The sequence below is a fragment of the Phalangium opilio genome, unplaced genomic scaffold (assembly GCF_054372755.1).
Source record: "Phalangium opilio isolate 3A_F unplaced genomic scaffold, DU_Popi_V2 ptg000002l_1, whole genome shotgun sequence".
Taxonomy (NCBI): domain Eukaryota; kingdom Metazoa; phylum Arthropoda; class Arachnida; order Opiliones; family Phalangiidae; genus Phalangium; species Phalangium opilio.
The window spans coordinates 11,233,812-11,255,178 of record NW_028324144.1 but is presented as its reverse complement, the minus strand read 5'-3'; the positions used below and the strand labels follow the sequence as shown (position 1 = coordinate 11,255,178).

The 21,367-nt window shown below is 37.6% G+C and overlaps 2 protein-coding genes across 8 annotated transcripts in view; one reads left to right on the top strand and one right to left on the bottom strand.

Annotated features, from left to right (window-relative positions):
- Nucleotides 1–229: 229 nt before the first annotated feature.
- Nucleotides 230–13,886, bottom strand: LOC149719765 (uncharacterized). Its single transcript, XM_089853681.1, has 7 exons — nt 13,755–13,886; nt 13,426–13,682; nt 13,072–13,369; nt 12,857–13,008; nt 7,136–7,285; nt 4,849–5,624; nt 230–1,448 (listed from the first exon to the last, which is right to left on the bottom strand). Exons 3-7 carry the CDS (start codon nt 13,304–13,306, stop codon nt 446–448), a joined length of 2,316 nt encoding a protein of 771 aa, XP_089709807.1. The 5' UTR covers nt 13,307–13,369; nt 13,426–13,682; nt 13,755–13,886; the 3' UTR covers nt 230–445.
- Nucleotides 13,887–15,159: 1,273 nt separating this feature from the next.
- Tmem63 (transmembrane protein 63) overlaps nt 15,160–21,367 on the top strand; it is a 31,667-nt gene continuing 25,459 nt past the window's right edge. For 2 of the 7 annotated variants that reach the window (XM_089853678.1, XM_089853595.1), the window contains exons 1-6: nt 15,317–15,556; nt 15,690–15,983; nt 16,193–16,298; nt 19,581–19,618; nt 19,707–19,846; nt 19,920–19,971. In XM_089853678.1, the coding sequence (XP_089709804.1) occupies nt 15,739–15,983; nt 16,193–16,298; nt 19,581–19,618; nt 19,707–19,846; nt 19,920–19,971 (581 nt within the window). In that variant the 5' untranslated portion in view covers nt 15,317–15,556; nt 15,690–15,738. The other 5 variants (XM_089853637.1, XM_089853675.1, XM_089853596.1 and 2 more) reach the window with 5 other exon arrangements.

Here is a 21,367-nt window from a genome sequence, read left to right as displayed (position 1 = left end):
AAAATTAACTATGCCGTCGATAAAAAATAAAAGAATTATATCTAAACTCGATTTTGCAAGAACTATTTTCTCTCTCTTAAAGCTGTGAGGAGGCTCTCTTTGGAGAATGCTCACGACGCTAGAGTGGAAGAAATCTGAAAAACAACTGGAAACAAAAATGTTCATCTCCTTTGACGTCAAGCATCGCAATTAATATGATGATGTGCCAAAGCTTTAGTATTTCACTAAATTTAATCTTTCTCGGGTAATCTTTATTACATAAGTTCATGATTACACGATAAATGTATTGACAAAAATTAAGATAATTACTAAAATTATCACCGTTAAATGTTAAAAAATATGGTACAAACACAAAATAGAAGACAGCGGATCACAAAAATGTCATTACGATGATATCACATTATTATGAAAGCAAAATATAGTCAATTGAATTTTTTCAAATAACTCAGCCGCTATCATTTCTAATTACACGTAGTCTTTTGCAAGCTCGAGCTTTGGGTTGAATTCCTATATTTTCTACATCTTTCGATTTGCTACAACCTTTAGGCTTTTTTGATGACTTCTTGGCAGATTTTCGTGACACCGTTGAATCATCTTGAGAACTACTGTCATTACTATCACTTGAAATACTTTGGCGTTTTTTACACGTAGATTTTTTCAAAATCCCGACACCTTTTTTCAAATAAACGCTAAGTTCATCTAAGGCCACTGAAGATTCACACTCGTAAGACATGTCTATCATACTTTGCAACGATTTGCGCAAACGCGCTTGCCTTTTTTCAATTTGGGATTGGGTTATCTTTTTCCTCTCCGTTTTGAAGTTATTATTCAAATTTTTCTTATCTAATACATAGCAGTTACATTTGTTTTTAGTCGAGGTAATGCCGCTGTCTAGTTCCGAAGATATTTCAGTTTCGGTTAACAAAGGAAGTTGGATGTCTACGGGTGTCTCGATGTTAATCATTGGATTTTCTCTGTATTCTTTCGGAAGTTTATCGAAAGACCAAGTAGTGTATAAAAATATTGCCGCAAAATGTTTGCAAGGATACTTCCACTTGTCGAAATCTGGACAAGAGCAAGAAGGCGTTTCAAAGTTTACCGTGTATGTTTGACCTCCTTCGGACGTTTGAGAATAAACTTGGAACACCCCTCTATCCGGGCAAAGCGTATATATACTTTCAAGTCTTAGTTCATTTTGAGCCGCGTGTATCCTCATCAGTACATGACGGATAAATTTGTGCGGTCGATTATGAAGATAGGTAGGTATCTCAGAGTTATATTCCCGACACTCGGAACTTAGTTTAGCATTGCGTTTTCTGTAAGTTATGTGCATGCTGGGCAGATATTTAGTGATAACTTCTTTCAACATTCCCGCTAAACTTTTCTCCGCTGCATATTTTAAACCCATATGCTTCACTTCCCGATTTTTCGCTTCAACACCGCAACACCTGAATATTTTAAAAGAAATGAGAAAGGTTAAGTTAAATTTTGATCGGTAATTTCGCCAAAAATTTCATTTCTGCAAAGTAAATTTCTACGACGTCACCGATGTGTAAGTGTAAAGCAATGAACCAAAAAGTTCTCATTGAGCTAAAGTTTAAAATTCTACGAATCGCGTAAAATTAGCCAGCAGCTATGTGCCGTAAAATATATACTTCTCAGCGAATCAATTCTCATGTGAAATGAAGAAGGTAAGTGAGAACAGAGTAACAATCGGTCAAAAAAGGGCAGATCTGCAACTTTATATCGAATCATTACAAAACTTATCTTCTAAGAAATACGGGTGGTGCCACCTATTAATCACTTGAATTTCAATTTCAATTTATTACTCGGTAAGAACTTTTTTATTACCGTCTGCTGCTATAATCTGTGTAACAAGCTGTCAAGATAGTTTTTTAAACGTGTTAAATAAAATACGCGAGTTAAATAATAAAAACTCTAGTCCTTTTTAATCTAATAAATAGATGAAATAAAAATCATAACGATTTTTGTGATTGCAAATAAGCGAGTGAAAGTTTTAATTAGTTCCGGTAGAGGCTCACAGATGGCGCTGTCATGTTTCGATATCCTTGATAAAAACAATGTGTTTCGCTGGAACATCAGGAAACACCTCCATAGTTATTTCAATTTCGTTTATAATTTAAATTTGCGCGTTGTCATAATCGTGACGTGACAGGAAATTTTGCTAGTAGGAAAGTACGGCGTTACCTAATTGAAGGATACTTCCATTGTTGAAGTAGCGATAAAATCTAAGTCCATTTAAAATAGTAAATATTTCGTGGATGTTCCACTGTGCGGAACTATAGGACTTATAAGTAGTAGAAGAGTAGATAAATCAGTGTTAGAGTTTAGTGTTAGACGCGCAAATTGTGAGAATTATTCATTTTGGAAAATAAAAAAAAAAAAAAATTAAATACAATCACAATTTGGAACAACTTGACTATGTATATGTAATGAGCCTTGCCCTTACAAAACATTCAGTAAGGCAGCGGTATTGTAAAAACTGCATTGCAAGTTAACTAAGATACCTAGCATTTTAAGCCACAATAGAGTAGGCCTATAGTTTCCGATTTTGACGTCACGTTTGTCAGCGGAGACTCAATTACAATGTCTGTGGCTGTAAGAGCAAATTATTTCGTTAAACAACGAAATTTTGACATAAATGTTGAGCAAGCTTTTCAAGTGACGCAACTTTCAAATATTTAACTACTGGGTATTTTATAATACTTTTCTAACGGCAGCCTTTGTTCCTATCATATGAGTCTATGCACACCAGTTTGAGTGAAATTTTTCATTTCATATTTATAATAATAATAAATAAATGAATGCTTTATTTAGGATATCCTTTTAAGATAATATCTTGTTTACGAAAGGGTCCTATGATTAAGTTAAAAATTTTTTCATGACAAAATTAAAAATTTTTCACAAACGTATTGCGTTATTCGTTAAAGAGAGATAAGTTTTAAGTTCATTTTTAAAGATAGTAATATTATCCAATATTTTGATAGCCCTAGGTAGTTCGTTCCATAATTTAATTCCATTTTGCATAACACTCTTGGTCCTGAATTTAGATGGGAAAACTTCCACCACAAAATCGGTGTCACTAGCTCTAGTATTTTTATGATGGTCATGTGGAGGGAACCGTTCGACAATATATTGGGGCACCATTTTATGTTTAATTTTAAACATCAGTATTAATAAGTTTTTCATATAAATTGAATTTAACTCAATGATATTTGCACTTTTCCTCGCTAATGAGGCGGACGATTTCTTTGGCTGTTTCATAACTAACCTAGCACAATTATTTTGCATGATCTGCAATCTTTTTAAATTAGAGTTAGAAGCGTTATTATAGAAAATGTCGCCATACTCAAAAATAGGTCTAATAATTGAGTTATATAATAATGTTAATGTATCGTAATTAAGGTTTGTCTGAAGTGGCTTTAAAAGCCAGATACGCGTTTGAATTTTCTTAATTACATAGTCTATGTGGTAATTCCACGTTAACATTTCATCCAAGCAAATCCCTAAATATTTAAATGTAGATACTCTTTCTATTTTTCCTTCACATATAGTTTGGATAGTCAAGGCTTGCTTATTTACATTTTTGTTTGGACTAAAGATCATAAATTTTGTTTTAGATTCATTTAATAAAAGGCCCTTAGAGAGTAATGAGTTTTTGATGTTTTTAATATCAGATTCCATATGGTCAATAGCCTCCAATAGATTTTCACTTGATAATAATAATGCAGAGTCATCGGCATATTCGTTTGAAGTGGTATGTTTCAGAGATTTATGTATTTTAGCCGTATAGACATTAAAAAGTAAAGGTCCCAGGACGCTGCCCTGGGGTACGCCTGTTTTAACATTCTTAGTTGAAGAGTATTGACCATTACAGTAAACCTTTTGTTGTCGATTTGTTAGATACGAACGGAACCAATCGAGTGCTTTAGAGCTTATTCCAGCTATTTCGAGATCGCGTATTAGAGTCTCGTGTTTAACCGTATCGAAAGCTTTCGAGAGGTCTATAAACGTCACAATGACAAATAGACCCCGGTTAAGACCATTTAGGATACCTTCATACAAATTAAAAATACAGGTGTTTGTCGAGTAACCTTTGCGGAAACCAGATTGTAATATATATAAGGAGTTACTTTCATTTAAGAATTGGTATGCTGATTTATAGACAACTTTTTCACAGATAGTTGCTAGGGTGGGTGTAACCGATATTGGTCTATAATTTTGTGGTTCTTGCGGATTACCCGCTTTATGTGCTGGCGTAACCTTTGCAACTTTCCACTGATTTGGGAAAAGTCCAAGAATCAAGGATTGGTTTATAATTAATGCAACTGTTTTTGCTATTACTGCAGCTAGTGACCGAAATATGGCAGGGGATAGGTCATCTATTCCAGCAGCCTTATTTTGTTTAAGTTTCTTAAGTAGGGTAAATACTTCATGTTCTGTAGTAAGTTCAAATGTGTCCAACCGATTAATGTCATTTGGGGTTTTCGTTAAGCTATTTTCATATCGAGGAAATTGTTTCCCTTTAGTCAATTCTTCAGCAACACCAATAAAATAGTTATTAAAACTTTCGGCAATATGTTTTGGATCATCTATTATGCCATCACTAGTTTTTAAAATTTTAGGCACTGTCTTGACACTTTTTAGTTTGATGTATGGCTTCAAAGTTGACCATACATTATTAGGGGTCGAGTTTTTTAGCTTACTTTGAAAATAGTTTGACTTTGCTTCACGAATTAAGGTAATAACTTTGTTTCTTTGAATTAACTAACAATTTAAACTAGTAGTCAGAGGTATTATTATGAAAATTGCAGCTGACATCTTTACCTGTGCGATTTAGCATTTGGGAAGACTAACTGCAATGCGCTGATCTCATTTTCGTTCGAATCTGTCATCCAAAACATCGGGTTCCAGCATTGATTCCAATTAAGAAAAACACGAAGCCCTTCAGCGATGCTTTGCGGGTTTTCGTGCTGTACGACAATAGTGCCAACAACTTGGTAACCCATATTGGTTTTCACTTCAACGAAATATAGTGGTAAAGCGCTTTTGGTTATTTTATAAATAGCGTCCAAAGAGCAAGTTCCATCTCCATATTTCGCGAGTAATTCTTTCTGATAATCCGCTTGATGACAAAATAGGAGTGTTTCTTTGGCCTGATCGCCTTCCGGTTGGTACGGTCTGAAGTAAAAGGTTCCAAATTGACTTTTACCCCATTCCTCAATGGATTCGACTAAAACGTCTTGGTCTATAACTTCCTTCTTTTGGAGATACATGGCGTGATGCATGTGAGAGTAAATAACAGCGTCAGATGGATAGAAGGCCGAGTTGAGAACATCGGGTTTTGTGTGTATAGTTTTGAACATGTCCGCCACATGCTGGTGCAAATGAGGTCGAAGTTCCCGCACTGACGTAAACCCATTTTGAACGAGTTCTTTGATTTTCTTAACTAAGTCTGGGTGAATCCTTAAAAGAGTTTGGGTTGAGCCATTATCATTGCTGTGATTATGAATCCTTTCTTTTGAAATCAGGATTAAATAGCGATGAATTCGAACAGGAATTGTTTCATCCAGTTCCAAGTGTTTTCTCAGAACATCTAGAATCTGAAAGGATATAATGTAACAGTCTTTCAGGATCGATAAAATATAAACAGTTTTCATCGTAAAGTGGAGATGTAACTTGGCAAGAAGGAATTTACTATAAGAAGGCCTAAGTCGCCAGATTTTACGTTTCTACTCTTACGGCGGTCTCAGCGGACAAGTAAGCCCCACCCCTTTCATGTCCGTCATTGCTCCGCGCTTTCCCATTGGATTCCGAAGGAAAGGTCATACAGACGCGAGTGACGTATACCGACTAGAGAAAAAAAACCTCAAGCAAAGTAAACAGAAAATGGAGGCTGCCAGCGGTGCTGAAACGGTACGCGAATGGTTTTTTATTGCCTTTAACAAGTTAATTAAAGGTTTTGAACCCAACTTGATGGATTTTGAATATGTGTCTCTACGCGAAAATCGTTCGTTCTATAGTTGTTTCTAAATCGAATCAAGTGCACTATACTTTATGATTTCGTGAGTTCCAAAAACCAAACCAAGGCTTAACGAAAAGGTAAAAGAGAAGAGATAGATCACTGCCTCCTTTACTAAAGGCCCGTGTATGGTGCCTCTCCAGGGGGGTACGTTAGCTGTATAGGATTGCATTTTATTCCCGTAAGCTGGCGCTCGTTTGCGGAAAAATGAGGCCAGTTCGCATTCACCGCTTTTGGGTCAACATTGGCCGATTGGCCATTTGAGGTTAACAGCCTTATTCAGTTGTTGAAATTGCATTCAAGGTAATTTAAGTAATTAAAATTCAAATATAAATAATTTAAATAAATATTAAAAATCGGATTTTAGAAATAAAGACCGTATAAAATATAAATTATAAATTATAGGCAATTTTAAAAGTTAAAATCTGTATCTGATGTAACACTATCGCCAAATTTAAAAATATAAATCCATATCTAATATAACATTATAGCCAAATTTAAAATCCGTATATAATATTACAACATCATAGCAACATTTGAAAGTTAAAATCTGTATTTAATATTTCATAAGTTTTCAAATTTACAATTCAAAACAAATCTCAACTGCTTAACCACGTCCAAGGCTTCGGAAAATATGAAAGTGCGACTGCTTAAAAACCGTTAAAAAAACGTCACAGTCACGTGAAAAATGACGTAATTTGGATAGAAACGAGCGCCACGGTGCGACTTAACGAGGCGAACTAAATTGTCACTTTTGTAGGTTTTGAAAAATTCTATACTCGGGCCTTTAGTAAAGGAGGCGTGGATAGATAGTGGAAAACATAGAGTAAGATAAAATATTAAGCCCCGCCTCCGTTTCCACCCTCCCTCACCCACGAGGGGGGATTGTCGACTATCACGCGAGCACTGGACGCAATTTTAGGGCTTCTTATAAAAAATTCCTTCTTGAAACAGACTGTAAATTTTCAACAAATTCGAGCAACACTGCGCTCACAACCTTTATTCAACCCAACAACTTATTACAAGCTGAGAAAGAAGGGAGTAGTTTTCTCCAGATCTTTTTAATTTAAGGCAAAATGTGTGTTTTCTAACCTTTTTCTTTTGACGCCAATTTGCAATTTTTCCTTTATATTCAGGAAATAGCTCCAGTTCCTTGACAAGCATTTTAGCTAAGCAACCTCGTTTCTTCGTTGGTTGAATATGAAAACGCTTCTTCTTAACTGGCACTCCAGGTATTAAAAGCTGTAGGATTTAGAAAATAATTTTATATAATAATATTTTGCAATAAAATCATCCATTTGCGGGCAACCACAAAGGCCTATTCGAAGGAAAACAATTTATAGTAACTTATTAACAATGACGTTCGTGCTTAAATAATTAATTTAACAAAACATTAAAAAGAAGTTTAAAAATTTGCAACTAAACTTATATGCAACGGAATTGCATACAGCGTTCTTAAAAAGTTTTAAATACTTTAAGGCTTTAACCATGGATAAAGAATGCGCGTGAGGAAATTTGTTTTCACTCTACAGGATCGGCAACCCCCTATATCGAAGGACAGCTTATTCTGTAAATACTCTGTTACAACATCGGTTGTCAGCACGCGCAAAGCTAGGTTTCTATGTAATCTAGCCTTGCGCGTGCTGACAACCGATGTTGTAACAGAGTATATACAGAATAAGCTGTCGTTCGAGATAGGGAGTTGCCGATCCTATAGCGTGAAAACAAATTTCCGCACGCGCATTCTTTATCCATGCTTTAACCTTGTTATCTAGCTCGGTGCAGTGCTTTTTGGAAGTTTCTTTGTGGATATGCACTAGATTCCTGTCTCTATTGCTAGATTTTAAAAGTTATAAATATGTCCTCGTACTCATTCTTCAGTATTTCCAGCCGAATTTTGAAAATATTTATAGGAATTAAGGGTATTTTTTCATGAAAATATAGGATTTTATATGACGGTTTTCCAGAATTATAGGACACTAAAATATTAATTTTGATTTATTTGAAGAACCAGTACTGCGAAAAAAAATTATTTCCCGCCATTTTTGATCTAGAAAATGACAACTAATAGACTCCATATTAGTTTCCCACACGCAAAACTCATCATAGTGGAGCACACTGAATGTTCAGTTATCAGAATCATAATATACCGAACTATTTTTAACTAGTTAAGCTACAATACTGGGGAAACAATCCCCATGTTATGATATTTTTTAGACCGGAGTCCTGGTTTAACCGATGGGTTGCTTAAATTTCGCCCAAATTTCAAAATTATAGGATATTTTATAGGTCTTTTGGCGATTTTATCCAAAATTATAGGATTTTATAGGAGAGTTTTAAAAATATAGGATTTTATCGGGAGTCAGTTTTCTGGGAAGAAGCCGTTTTTACTTTTTCGCCCAATCTAGCGATGTGCGAAAAACTTTATTTAAAACTTATGATTTACTATCACCTCTTTCACCCCCTTATTAGGGCATTGTGGTAATAGGACTTTCCGAAAAAACCAGTAATCCTGGGTTACTAAGTAAAAGGTCCGACAGCACTCCAGCAGTTAATTCGAGTCAGTTCAGTTCTAAAAGCAGTCAATCACACCAAATTTACTCGCACAGTCGCCCTGCATGGCGTACTTATAATGAACGCTTTCTAAGATTTAACGTCGTAATAGTATTTTTGTACTTTCGAGTTTCCAATTGTTGTTAGTTATTATTTATATTTAATTTCGTAAAATAAAGTGTAAATATTGCCTACATTTACGTTTATAACATTTAAAAAAATGCTAAGCTTAACTATATATCACAATAATCCAGCGCCAGCTGACCTATCAGTGACGTTCATCTGGTTGATATGCGCGTGCGCGGGACCTCTTAAACAAGATGCCCCGGGCTCAGAAACTTTTTCGGAAAGGCCCGGGTATTATAACATTTTTAGCCAGGGTTGTGGATGCGTATTAACATGAATTTATATAACTATGAATATACAGCTCTATCACATGCCCCTTCTATCATGTCGATTTGGTTTGGGTGTTACCCTCCTAGCTTTGACGCGTTTTGCGTAGCTCTAATAGCCAATCACGAGACAAGAGGAAGTGACGTTTCGAATTTACACACCCCCGGACTGCCCCTTCCTTCTCCCGCTCCTAACTCTAGCAGACACGTGACTGATGTCTCCTTTCGCTAAGCCCCGGCCAAACCTTACCGAGAGGTTAGACAACGTAACGCAGCTGTATATTCATAGTTATATAGATTCATGGTATTAATGAACGTTAGATATGAGCTTTGCACACGAAGTATGACTGGATCTAAACTTAGATTGGTTTTATTTTGATGTATTACTAAACAAAGGGCCCCGGATAGGGCTTTACACTGGAATTAGCATTATTTAATGTATGACAGCTCTGACTTTGTTAACTATTATTATTAAAATTTATCATTTCAATAAAATAAAAGTAATATTTATCATAAATCATTCGTTTAAATTTTTTTTTCGCCCATTAAAGCAAAGCGCGGGTCCAGTGGATCCCCTACAAGGGACTTTCCTTGTGAACTCCAGTTTTGGCTTGGCGAAGGCACTTACAAATCCCGCCCACTAGCCTTCGCCAAGCTAAACCCGGACTTCAGGAGGAAAATTACCTTGAAGGGGATTCACTGGACCCGCGCTTTGCTTTAATAGATGGCGCGCAAAGTGAAAAGATATTACCATTATTTAACGGTTGCATACATGTAACATGGACAAAGCAATACTGAAGGACGGATGGCAGAGGGAGAAAGTTGAAAAATACTTGTTAATTCGCCTTCTAGCGGCAGATAGTAGCAAACCAGATAGTGGGGGAATCAACGTTCTAACGAGGGAAGCAGATAACGTCTTATTTTGTCTAGATGGCGCTAGCTTTTTCCGGGATTTGACTCAGTATTTTTCATAACCCCCGTCCATTTTGGGGCTGAAAAGGGGGAAGTAAGCTTAACATTGGTTGTTTAGTCGCATAGTATGGGGCTCTATGGCCTGCCATCGGTCCTTCAGTATTGGTTAGTCCATGCATGTAATGTGTCAGTTTCTAATTTATTCTCTATGGGCTTCAGAACAGAAAGTCGCATCTTAAACTTTTAAGTCGCATATTCGATACAAAACTGGTACATCAACCTACAAGCCCAAGTAGTATTTTATACTTCTTGACCTTTGAAGCCAACGCCGGCTCCTGTGGCATCCCAAATATTCTGGCTGATCTTCTACACACAAATTTTACCCTGCTAAAGGTAGGAGCCAACTCCTCTCCGTGAGGGCGGAGCTAAAACTAGCCGTTGCTAAAGGGTATGAGAAGCTTCATTTGAAAAACCTCTGATTTATATAAGAAAAGATAGAATTAATTTCTGTGAATTCAAAAATATCAAGCTTTTAATTCTCCGATTTATGGTTATTTGGCAGTATGCATTTGAAAATGATTCATATGAAATTATTTGAAATCCAATTTTTAAGAAACGCTAAAACCTTTTCCTGTTTTTGATGTCACACACGCGAGATGGTGCCACTCTCTCCGCTATCAGACCCAGAGTTAAGACAGGGGAGAAGCATGGACAAAGCTCGAGACGCGTATACCTCGCGCGTATAGGATTCCCGCGCTTTTTTTCCTCACGTCATAGTGATGTCATCAAACTGGCAAACAAGCTCGACAAGACAACATTGTTGATATATCGAAACTGAGTTTTCGTGATTTTCAATGGATTTTAAAAATAGAAACTTTGGTTCAATTATAATAAAAACTTGATATTTTGAAAGTAGAGACTTGAAAGTGTAACATAATACCACTTTCGTGGTAAAATATGATATGAAATTGTAAATTCCCATACCCTTAAGGTTAGAGGGCCAGTATACTCCACCCCACGATTATGGGAGCATCTAGTGGCATTTTTTTTTAAACTAAATCACGACCAAGACTCGCTTTAAGTGGTGTCTTTACACAAGAGTGGTTAGAGAGTTTATTATAAGACCTTTTTTAAGCAAGGTATCTTTTAAATTTTCCAAGTCAAGTTCAACGTCTCTAAGCAACTGGAGGCTCTGGAGCTGCATGATCTTCATCCACATTTGATTTATATGATCTAAGGGTCAGGCACTGTATAGTTCAGTCAGTGGACCATAAAGCTGCCCTGGGAAACCCCGTGCCAAACAAACTGTTTTCCGAATAATGTTCATTATTATCATAAATTTATAAGTGATATGTTCCATAAGTATGACACCTATACCTCGTAATGCTAGAGACTTACTAAGAGCTAGTTCGAGAACGACAAGCGAAATTTGACTACATTTGGTTAGTTTTGCAGTTCATCTACCTATTAAGTCTGTATTAAGCCTTTGACAGCACCTCACCAGGCGTCGCTTTACGAGAATCTATGACGTTTCATCTACGTCACTTCATGACAAGCTCTCAGTAAGAGTGACAAACTCATGGAACATATCTTATAAACTCGGATTCTCTGGTCTCTTATTGTCTCTGTAGATACTATATTTGATTTCAACCAAGGCTTAGAAATGTATTGAGTTCGTTTTAGGAAATAAAAAAAGTAGCTAAAATAATAAGGCGAAAGTTAGGGTAACCCCTAACTTTAAAATCCAGTGGACAGTACGTTTTTCACCATATTATTTCACTTTGCGATAATTCATAATCTTTTAATATTAAAATTCGAGCTAGGCCGCACCGGCGTGCCGCCCATACCGGGGTAAAGTTTGGAAGTCAAGGCCTAATGGCCAGATAAGAAGTTTGTATGTTTTTTATATTATTTTGTCTCAAGAAGACGATATACGCGTACGCACCATGGACGAACCAATACAAATAAAAGTATTGGTTCGTCCATGACTCCATGTACGCACCAACCCTAACAATTAGCGCCTCTGGTGGATTTAGTGCGTTTAAAGATGAAGCGATGCTTCCCTCATCCCTCAATAGCGCTACAAAATGTACAACCTAGGGGTCACAACAAAACCTATCAAGCCCCACCACAAAATAATTTATCTACAGAGTTGCCACGGAATTTTCAGAACCAAATTCCCTGACTTTTCCAGGTTTTCCTTGACCTTTTTCTGAGATTTTCCCTGACCTTTTAGGCCGAAAGTGTGAATGTTTACAGCACGTTTTAAGTGCTTATAATTAAATAAACTCTCTACATTAAGTTTTCCAATGTATTTGTTGCACCAAAATGAATGAGAAGCATTTTAACTATAAATAATAGTCTAAGAGACTTTTTAGAGCGCATTTTATACAAAAACAATTCTAGACATTTTTAAGGATTGCTTTAGAGTTTTCTGTGTTAAGAGAGGATGAGGAGAAACTTTCATTAATTTTCCAATAAAGACTTATCCCCAGAAGTTTTACCCACTGAAATAAAATTCCCTGACTTTTCCCTGACCTTTTCGGCCCATTTTCAAATTCCCTGACTTTTCCAGGTTTTCCCTGACCCGTGGCAACCCTGGTCTATGCTATAGGGAGCTAACAGTTCTGACCCTGAAACGTCACACCCTAACTGTTGGAAACAGTATTCTACGCGCAAAAATGCCAACCAGAGAGGGGCTGAGTGACGTCAGACTATCTCCTCCCCCTAGCCAGTTGTTAGCTCCCTATTAATATATTTTCTAATGTATATGGGTCTAAGCTTTGCTAGTTTACCAGATAATAGACCCACGCGCCATCTTTACAAAATTGAGACAAGGAGATTAGCTTTCTGTTGTCACCTCTACAGTTGCCTGTTAACGCTTTTGAAGCTTACATAAAATTCCAGAATTCACGAATGCAGAGCGTTATTATTTTAAGAAATTACGAACACAAACCTCTGAGCTCGCATCGGGTTTTTGCTTATTACTTCTGTACTTCCCTCCAAACACGCATTCATACGTGGTATCTCTTATAATTTGAAACGGCGACTGATAGTGAACGTGGACCTTCTCATTCTCATAAACGCAACTAAACAGAAACCTTGACCCTATAATATATCACCAAGTTTAGCGGCAATATCCTTCAGTCAAACTCACTAGTCGCCGATTACGTTTTCCAGCTCCTCGTTTCCCTCCAGAGTTTCTGATTGAGAAACTGTAACCTAAAGTTTTCAATTCGGCTAGGAATTTGTCAAAGTTATCCTTGTCATCGATGTAACCGGAGTAAAAGTCACCTCCATCAACTACATCTTTCATATGCCTTTTGATAACACCTTCGAAGACGGAGGACAGCCTGTTAGGAATATCATTGGTACCTTTCCTAACAAGACCAGCAACGGCAGCCATAGTGATATGAATCTCCACACTGATTACTATACACTAACAACTTGAGAGAAACATCTTTCAATGCTAAAAGAAAAACTTGTCAAATCAATTGAGCAAAATTGCCAATCAAAGTATTCTACCTGAGCTAGTCCAATATATCCTATCCTGTTAGCCTATGAGCGGCAAAATGTGCGCCGTTTTTTTCATTATCAAGGTTTATCAACTGAATAAATTTCCTCCTTTTCCAAAATTCTATTTAATTGGGTATGTTTTAACCCCAAAATATTGCTAATTTGTTTATTGTCAACTTTTTCCAAAATACTATTATTTTACTTCATTTCTACCCTAAAAAGAGGCGCTCTTTTAGCCACTCGTGCTAGCGTTGATATCCATTATTCTGTTAATATTAGTGATTCGTTCGTCGGTTCATCTTCAATGTTAAGTTTGTTGATAAAATTAAATTAATTACCAAAGAGGTTATTGTTTTATTTTTTATTACAGCACGATTGTCATCTATAAATCTGCCACCATGGAGCAGGGAGCAATCCGAGCAAAGAAAGGGGAACAGTAGTCTGACTCGAACATTGTTGCCAGACACCACTAATTTGAATAAGTTTATGACAAACCGTTTTTTATTTGCATAAGGCCGCCATCTTCGAACGATTGCCCCAAATACTAATACCATGAAATTTGCAAAGTGCGCTTAAGCATGAAAAATCGATTGTAGAATTTATAGAAATTCGGAAATTGGAAGGAAACTTTTGAAAATTGCGGCACTATCCAAAACATTTTGTTTGCTTTGTAAATTAGTGATGTCCGTCTACGGCGCGGGCAGACTGTCTGACTGCTAATAGCCCCCTGGATCACGCGATTCGCGGACGCAGGCTGCTCGCGCTATAGGGACTGCCCGAGTCGTTGAGCGCGTGGGCTCTGCTCCAACTGAAACTCCCGACCAGTAACCCCGGCTTATTGAATTTAAAAACTAGTCCAAGCAATTAATAAATTGGTTTTGAACCAGATTAAGTGTGCTATTTCCCAGACTGCTCCGGACTTCGAGAAAAAAGTTCCCTCTTGGCTAATGTGGGAAAAAGGCGGTGGAAATGAGGCAATTGAGCATTTTAAAAATTACCTGGTCCTGTTTTAAATTTAAATTCGAGGGAATCAGTGGTTCATGGGACCACTAAGAAAATTCAAGGGCTTTTCAAAAAATTTCTTGATTCTTGAATTTTCTTGACGGGTCTACTCTACGGACCAGTCTGGGAAATAGGCTAGCACACTTTCCTCTGGTCCAAAACCAGTTTATTAATTGCTTGGACTAGTTGTTCAATTCAAGAAGTGGGGGCTATTGGTCCTCGGGACCAGTTTATTAATTGCAAATCTATAGGAGAACAAAGGCTGGGACCAGTTCGGCGACCAGTTTATTATTTCGGACACTAGGGGGGTCACTGATCCTAAGGACTAGTTTAAACAGGGATAAGGAAGTTGAGATGGATTGAAATGATGATGGGCGACCTGCGGCACCGTATCTCTCCCAATGTACCTTGCACACGCCCCTACCTTTCGGTAGGCGATTGCTAAGTGCTGCCGCGTAGCGCCATTTTATTTGTATGAGAACTAGCTTCTATTTTTAAGATAGAGGGAGCGCCCTTTACAATTTCGACCAGTACGACCCTACCTAACCGCTGAGGATGCTGGGAGGACTATGGTGCCGTAGGTGGGGGTACACAAGCAACGATATAGGTATGGGGTTTCCATTCCATTCCTCTCTCCTTCAAGGTTTAAAAAATATCCTTATTTCCCAGACTGCTACGGACTTATGTTTAACCATAGCCCACTCGGTCACGCGCTCTACGATTCAAGCTGCTCGCGCCATCGTGTATAGCGCGAGCAGCTTGCGTCCTTGATCGCGTGATCGAGTTCTTTGTAGGTCTGTCCCATGACTCCCAGTCCCATTACGATTTACGAGTACGACCGGGGATGTCACAACCTAGAAAAACTATGTACATATATATAAAATGATATTAGGTAAGCCTAGAGAGATATCTGTGTAATTTGAATACATTATACAATTTAAATAGACGTAGTTGCTTTTAAATGATAACTTTGAGCGACTATCAAAGATAATGATCAAAGCACCGGCGAAACAGTGTTACTGTTAAGTAGGTCGCGTGCCTTTGTTCCTTACTGAAATATTTAATTATTAATTTAGCTTAGATTAGCTCACAAGCCTCGCACTGCTGGTCACGTTATTGTAACTTTTAAGATGTCAAGGTGAAGTTCCCGTTCTAGATTACGAAGCCTCTAAATAATTGACATAAACCACTAGTTAAAAATGTAGATGTTTCTCCTCTTATAATTTTTTTTTTAAAGAAGAATAATGATGATTAAATTTTTTACTTGGCAGTATTCCTTAGATTCTTTGTGAATTAGGTTGAGTGAGCACCACCACGAATATGGAGACCAGCACAGCGGCAGCTACAACACCAGCAACCATCCGAAATGGTTCCTACTATTCCAAGTGTTACATCTATTCAATGAAAACAGATGCCTTTATGGTCTTTCGAGGCTACGAAGGTGTTCCTGAGAATTTAATCATCAATTTGGGAGGTTTCTTTACAATTCTTCTACTCTTTGGGATTTTGAGAAAGCGAGCGTGGAATTACAAACGATCAGCCCTAGTGCAAAGAAACGATCCATCGTAATGCGTTATATAGAGTGCTGTCAGAAGCGCCGGTGTGACGTCACCCATGCTGTTTTCCCATAAAGAAAAAAAACGGTAACTGTCATGGCCGCCCATTGCTAAATTCAGACTCGTGACGTTTAACCTTGGATCTGACGTCACAACTGACAGCACTCTATAAAAATCTCGAGAGATTTTTGACGGAACTAAAGCCTTGTTCGTTTCAGATGGATTCAATTGTTTTACGGAGAACCTCAAAGCTTTACCGATGTATCTAGTCATAGTATTCATTCAGACGAAGATGAAATTGATATGCAACATAGCGCTGAGAAGGTATAGCTTAAGTCCATAAACGAATTTTTTATTTGATAATACAGGGTTCGTACACGACCTGGAAAACCTGGAAAAGTCAGGGAAATTGAAAATGGGCCTAAAAAGTCAGGGAAATGTCAGTGAAATTTAAAATGGACCTAAAAAGTCAGGGAAAAATATATTGGAGGGAAATTTAAAGTATAATGGTGACCAGAAAAAGTTTTGTCTGAGATTTGAGCAAAGCCCCAAATTCGTGGAGCTCGCTTCGCTCGCTCAGGTTATTTATGATTTACTTTAAATTAAATTTAAACGAATTAATTCAGGGTTCGTACACGACCTGGAAATCCTGGAAAACCTGGAAAAATCAGGGAAGTTGAAAATGGGCCTAAAATGTCAGGGAAAAGTCAGGGGAATTAAAAATGGACCTTAAAAGTCAGGGTAATGTCAGGGAAAAATTTATTGGAGGGAAATTTAAAGTCTGGATAACAGTAGGGTGACCTTCTGAGACTTGAGCAGAGCCCCAAATTTGCGGAGCTCGCTTCGCACGCTCTAGTTATTTACAACAATAATTCGTGCAAAAATGACTCTAGTGAATTTAGATTGGTTTTCATATATGTTCGCCATGTACATTATTGAAAATGGTCAGGGAAATTTGTGGGATTTAGTCAGGGAAAACCTGGAAAAGTCAGGGAATTTCATTCCAAATATTTTGTACGAACCCTAAATAGATCATTGCGGGCTTGTAAAATCAACATTCGTAGGTGACTTTAGGCTATGTTTGTTAAGTAGATTTTTTGGTTTTATCAAAACAGAGGGAAAGTAGAAACGTTTTATGAATATTACGACACTCCAAAAATAATAGGGACTTGGTAATTCAGGTTTAACTCCGCCCCTAGCGCCATTATGGTAATCCTTTTTGGCTCATTCCTATTTTAGGGGCCGTTTTTCATAGTGGTAAATTTTTTAGTAGGATGGTAGTAAAAATAGTACTATTCCCCCTAGGTGGAAAAGTATAACCTATGATGGAGAAAATAATATCAATTGCTACATTGTGCCGACTAACCATAAATTGCCGCCTTTTCCAAAATATTGCTATATTACTGTCTTTTTTTCCGTGTAAAGAGGCGCATACTCACCCATGGTATCTGCCCATAGAACCAGCGTGGTACCAAACTTGGCCGCCCACTGCCAAAGCTAAGCCTGTGACGTTTTACCTAGAACATGACGTCACAACTGAGATAGCTCTATTGGGCCATATTTTTAATGGTGGATCGGAGCCTCCGCTATGAATCTAGGCCTGTGTCTATGGCGAAGCGAGAATATTTTTTAACTAATTTAGTTCGCCGTGTTTTCTCGCTTGGGGGCGCTTTTAGTATAGTAAAATAAAAATAATTTCAGCCTCGTGACCCCGTCGACTGCTACAATACTCTGGGGCAAGGCATAGACGTAGAGCGGTGAAACCGAGGTCGCGGATAGTAAGAAAACGTTTTAGAAAATTTCCGAAGACCTTTATTAAACAATCATGCCAAAGAAGTAAATGATAAAAAAGCTACGGTTAAAAAATTAAAGGTTACGAAGGGGTAAAAAAATTCCTCTTATGGTATAATAAAACTGAATTAGCAACTTCAAGATGTTTTGTTTTACTTAAAAAAACATCAATGTTAAAATCTCATAATTAATTTTGTTGTCCACACAATCTAACCAAAAGATTCGGCAATAAATAGTAAATAGCCGCTAAAACAATTATGTTAATTTTAGGGTGGACGTAACTTTCTCGTTCATAAAGTTTTTATTATTAGCCTTATTCCTGATCAGCGCCACTTACCCATAGCGGCGACTTTGAGAACTACTGTAATCGGCAAGCCAACCAGATGTCGCTAAAATCTGGTGACGTCACTGACGAGCACTCTCGGGGTCTGACCAAAAATTAGCCCGTTGAAGTTAATATCAGTGTTATTATTTGAATTAAATTATGAAATAGGACTAAATCGGGCTCCAAACTAATTTGTCTACGATATCCAACACTTACCTAAAGGTAAAAATTATGGCGTTTTTGGATCTTTTAAAGTAGTGCTACTTGCTAAGCCTTGGCGTGCTGCTTTAGATAAAATAAAGCAGGCTAATTTTTGGTCAGTGACGTCACCAGATTTTAGCGACATCTGGTTGGCTTGCCGATTACAGTAGTTCTCAAAGTCGCCGCTATGGGTAGGTGTCGCAGATCAGGAATAAGGCTAATTGGCCCTTATAATATCAACGATAATTTATGGAAGCCCCCTTCGCAACTATAATAAAAGCGCCATCTAGTACACATATTGGGTGAAAATATTTACTTTGTGAAATTGGGTATTTCCCCACATAAAAATCGACACGCACGGTCCTGGATAGATTGAGGAGGCTCCGGGTCAAGTTGCGTAATTTCAAAGAAAAGTTCCATAAAAGTGCTTATCCTTCGTTGAAGATAAAAACAATCACGAGAAATCCATTCTATGTAGTAATACAAGATGAAAATCATTATCTAAACTTAGGAAACGCTTTCCTGCTAAGCCCCTCCTCCTGGTATGTTTTTTAGCACTAGTGGAAGGTAGCCTGACGTTGCGTGACACAGTACAGCCAAGTCCCTGGCCAAAAATGACATGAAGGCCCCATTTTTGGGATAAGCAATGGGAACTCGTGTTTTCGCTTATAGAGCTATCTCAGTTGTGACTTCTGTGCCTAGGTTAAACGTCACGGCCCTAGGTTTGGCAATGGGCGGCCATGTTTCGTACCGCTTTGGTTGGTTGGCGGAGAAATGCGCCGTTTAGAGTTAAGTTTACATTAAAATTTAGTGGCGCTGTTGGACGAAGGCTTAGGTTTTCCGAGAAATTTAATTTATCCGCCTTTAAAACAACCCCATCTTTGAATGTTGATTACTCGTCAAATAACGGACGGAAAATTATGAAATTGGTCTCAAAATATAAATTAAAACTTACTTGACCTCCATTTAAAACTCGGCCACGAAAAGAATCGGTAAATGTTTTAAAAATGCTCTAAAACCGAGTCCACTTCCGATTTTTTTTTTCCATAGAAAAAGCATTATGAGGAAAACTGGGTTGGTAGCGCACCTAACGGCGAAAGTCGGAACTAGGGGCGATTTTGCTAGTCGTTTTTTAACATGGGGCTCGGGTGAAGCTGGCAGGCCTTCTACCACCGGTAATCTAAGTTGGTCATGCCGGTACAAACGAGACAGGGAAACATCTAGGCCTATATTCTAGAAAAGAAAGGGGACCGAGTTTCTAAAACGATTTATGTTTATATTTTAAACAGGGGTGCTGTTCTTGGATAAAAGGAATCTTCAAAGTAAAGTAAGTATAGGTACATCTTGGTTGCGTTACCTGCCCCATCAAATTGTTTCCTTGTCTTTATTTTAACAAATTTTATTTCATTTTGCAGAGATGCAGAAATTTTGAAGCGGTGTGGAAAAGATGCCATGCAATACTTGTCATTCCAACGCCATATCATAGTTTATATGGTTATAATTTGCATTTTGTCACTCGTGATTGTCCTACCAGTAAATTTGCATGGAGAACTAGGTAACCAAAAATTAACTTGTTTTTAAACCAGAGAGCTTCCGATTAATTTATAATTATTAATATTAACTTTCAGAACTAAGCGAAAAACTGTTTGGCCGGACTACACTAAGCAATTTGGATCCTTAGTATGATTTTTTTAACTACTATTTACTTTGTAGGAAAGATGAAGAGAAAAAAATTAGATTTATTAACTACAAAGTAGTGCTAGTAAATTATTTAGGCGGGAAATTCTTGTGAATAGAAAAAATCTAGCAATGTGGGCGGATACTTTAATAAGCTCGCGAAGTTTGGGTAATTTTGACGTCAATCGTTGCCTACGTTAGTCAAGGCCTGTGCGCGGTAGTTTCGAAGGGGGCGTTTTCTTATTTTCTCCCTATTTTACCGCGAGATTGCATTGTGAGCTGGACCGAAACGCGCGCGAAAATGAACATTTCAAATTCCTCAAGTCCAGCTCATAGCGCTCTCAGGTGAGAGAATTTGGCAACATAATTAAGCCTTATTCCTGATCAGCGCCACCTACCCATAGCGGCGACTTTGAGAACTACTGTAATCGGCAAGCCAACCAGATGTCGCTAAAATCTGGTGACGTCACTGACGGGCACTGTCGAGGTCTGACCAAAAATTAGTCCGCTTTATTTTATCTAAAGCAGCACGCCAAGGCTTAGCGAGTAGCACTACTTTAAAAGATCCAAAAAAGGCCATAAAATAAAATTTTACCTTTAGGTAAGTGTTGGATATCGTAGACAAAGAAGTTTGGAGCCCAATTTTGTCCTATTTCATAATTTAATTCAAATAATAACACTGAAATTAACTTTAACGGGCTAATTTTTGGTCAGACCCCGAGAGTGCCCGTCAGTGACGTCACCAGATTTTAGCGACATCTGGTTGGCTTGCCGATTACAGTACTCAAAGTCGCCGCTATGGGTAGGTGGCGCTAATCAGGAATAAGGCTAATTGCCAAACGATGAAACAAAATCGGCGCCGCGCACAGGCCTTGATTTACGTAGGCAACGCGTCAATTTAAGGATTTGATACAAACTCTTCCTACATCTCTAAGTTACATGAATGAGACAGAATAAGTTAGAATTCTGGCTTCTTTTCAGTTGAAATGTGGCAATGCACTGTTAAAGTAGCTCAAGATCGCACTCCTCGTGAATGTTGAACCTAGTGTTATTTAATTTCTTTATTGGCTACTCTTCTTGCGCTACATTCGTGTATTGATTTCTCGAGCCGTTTTAAAATATACAGTGCAAAGAGCATGGAAGATTGTAGTGAAAATAAAGCCCTTTGAGATTTTTAGAAAATGAAGTTTTGATATTAATTATCATAAAGCCTTAAATTAAGGCAAATCAACTATTGTATGAGAATTAGGAGGAGATAATGATAAAGAGATAGGGAATTCAAAGTGTCATCAATATCTACTAGCGCCTAATAAAGCTAGTAGGTATTTTTGGCCTGGAAATGTTTTATCGAGCCGTAGATAATTGTGGACCTTCTGAAAAATATCTCCAATGTGTGTTT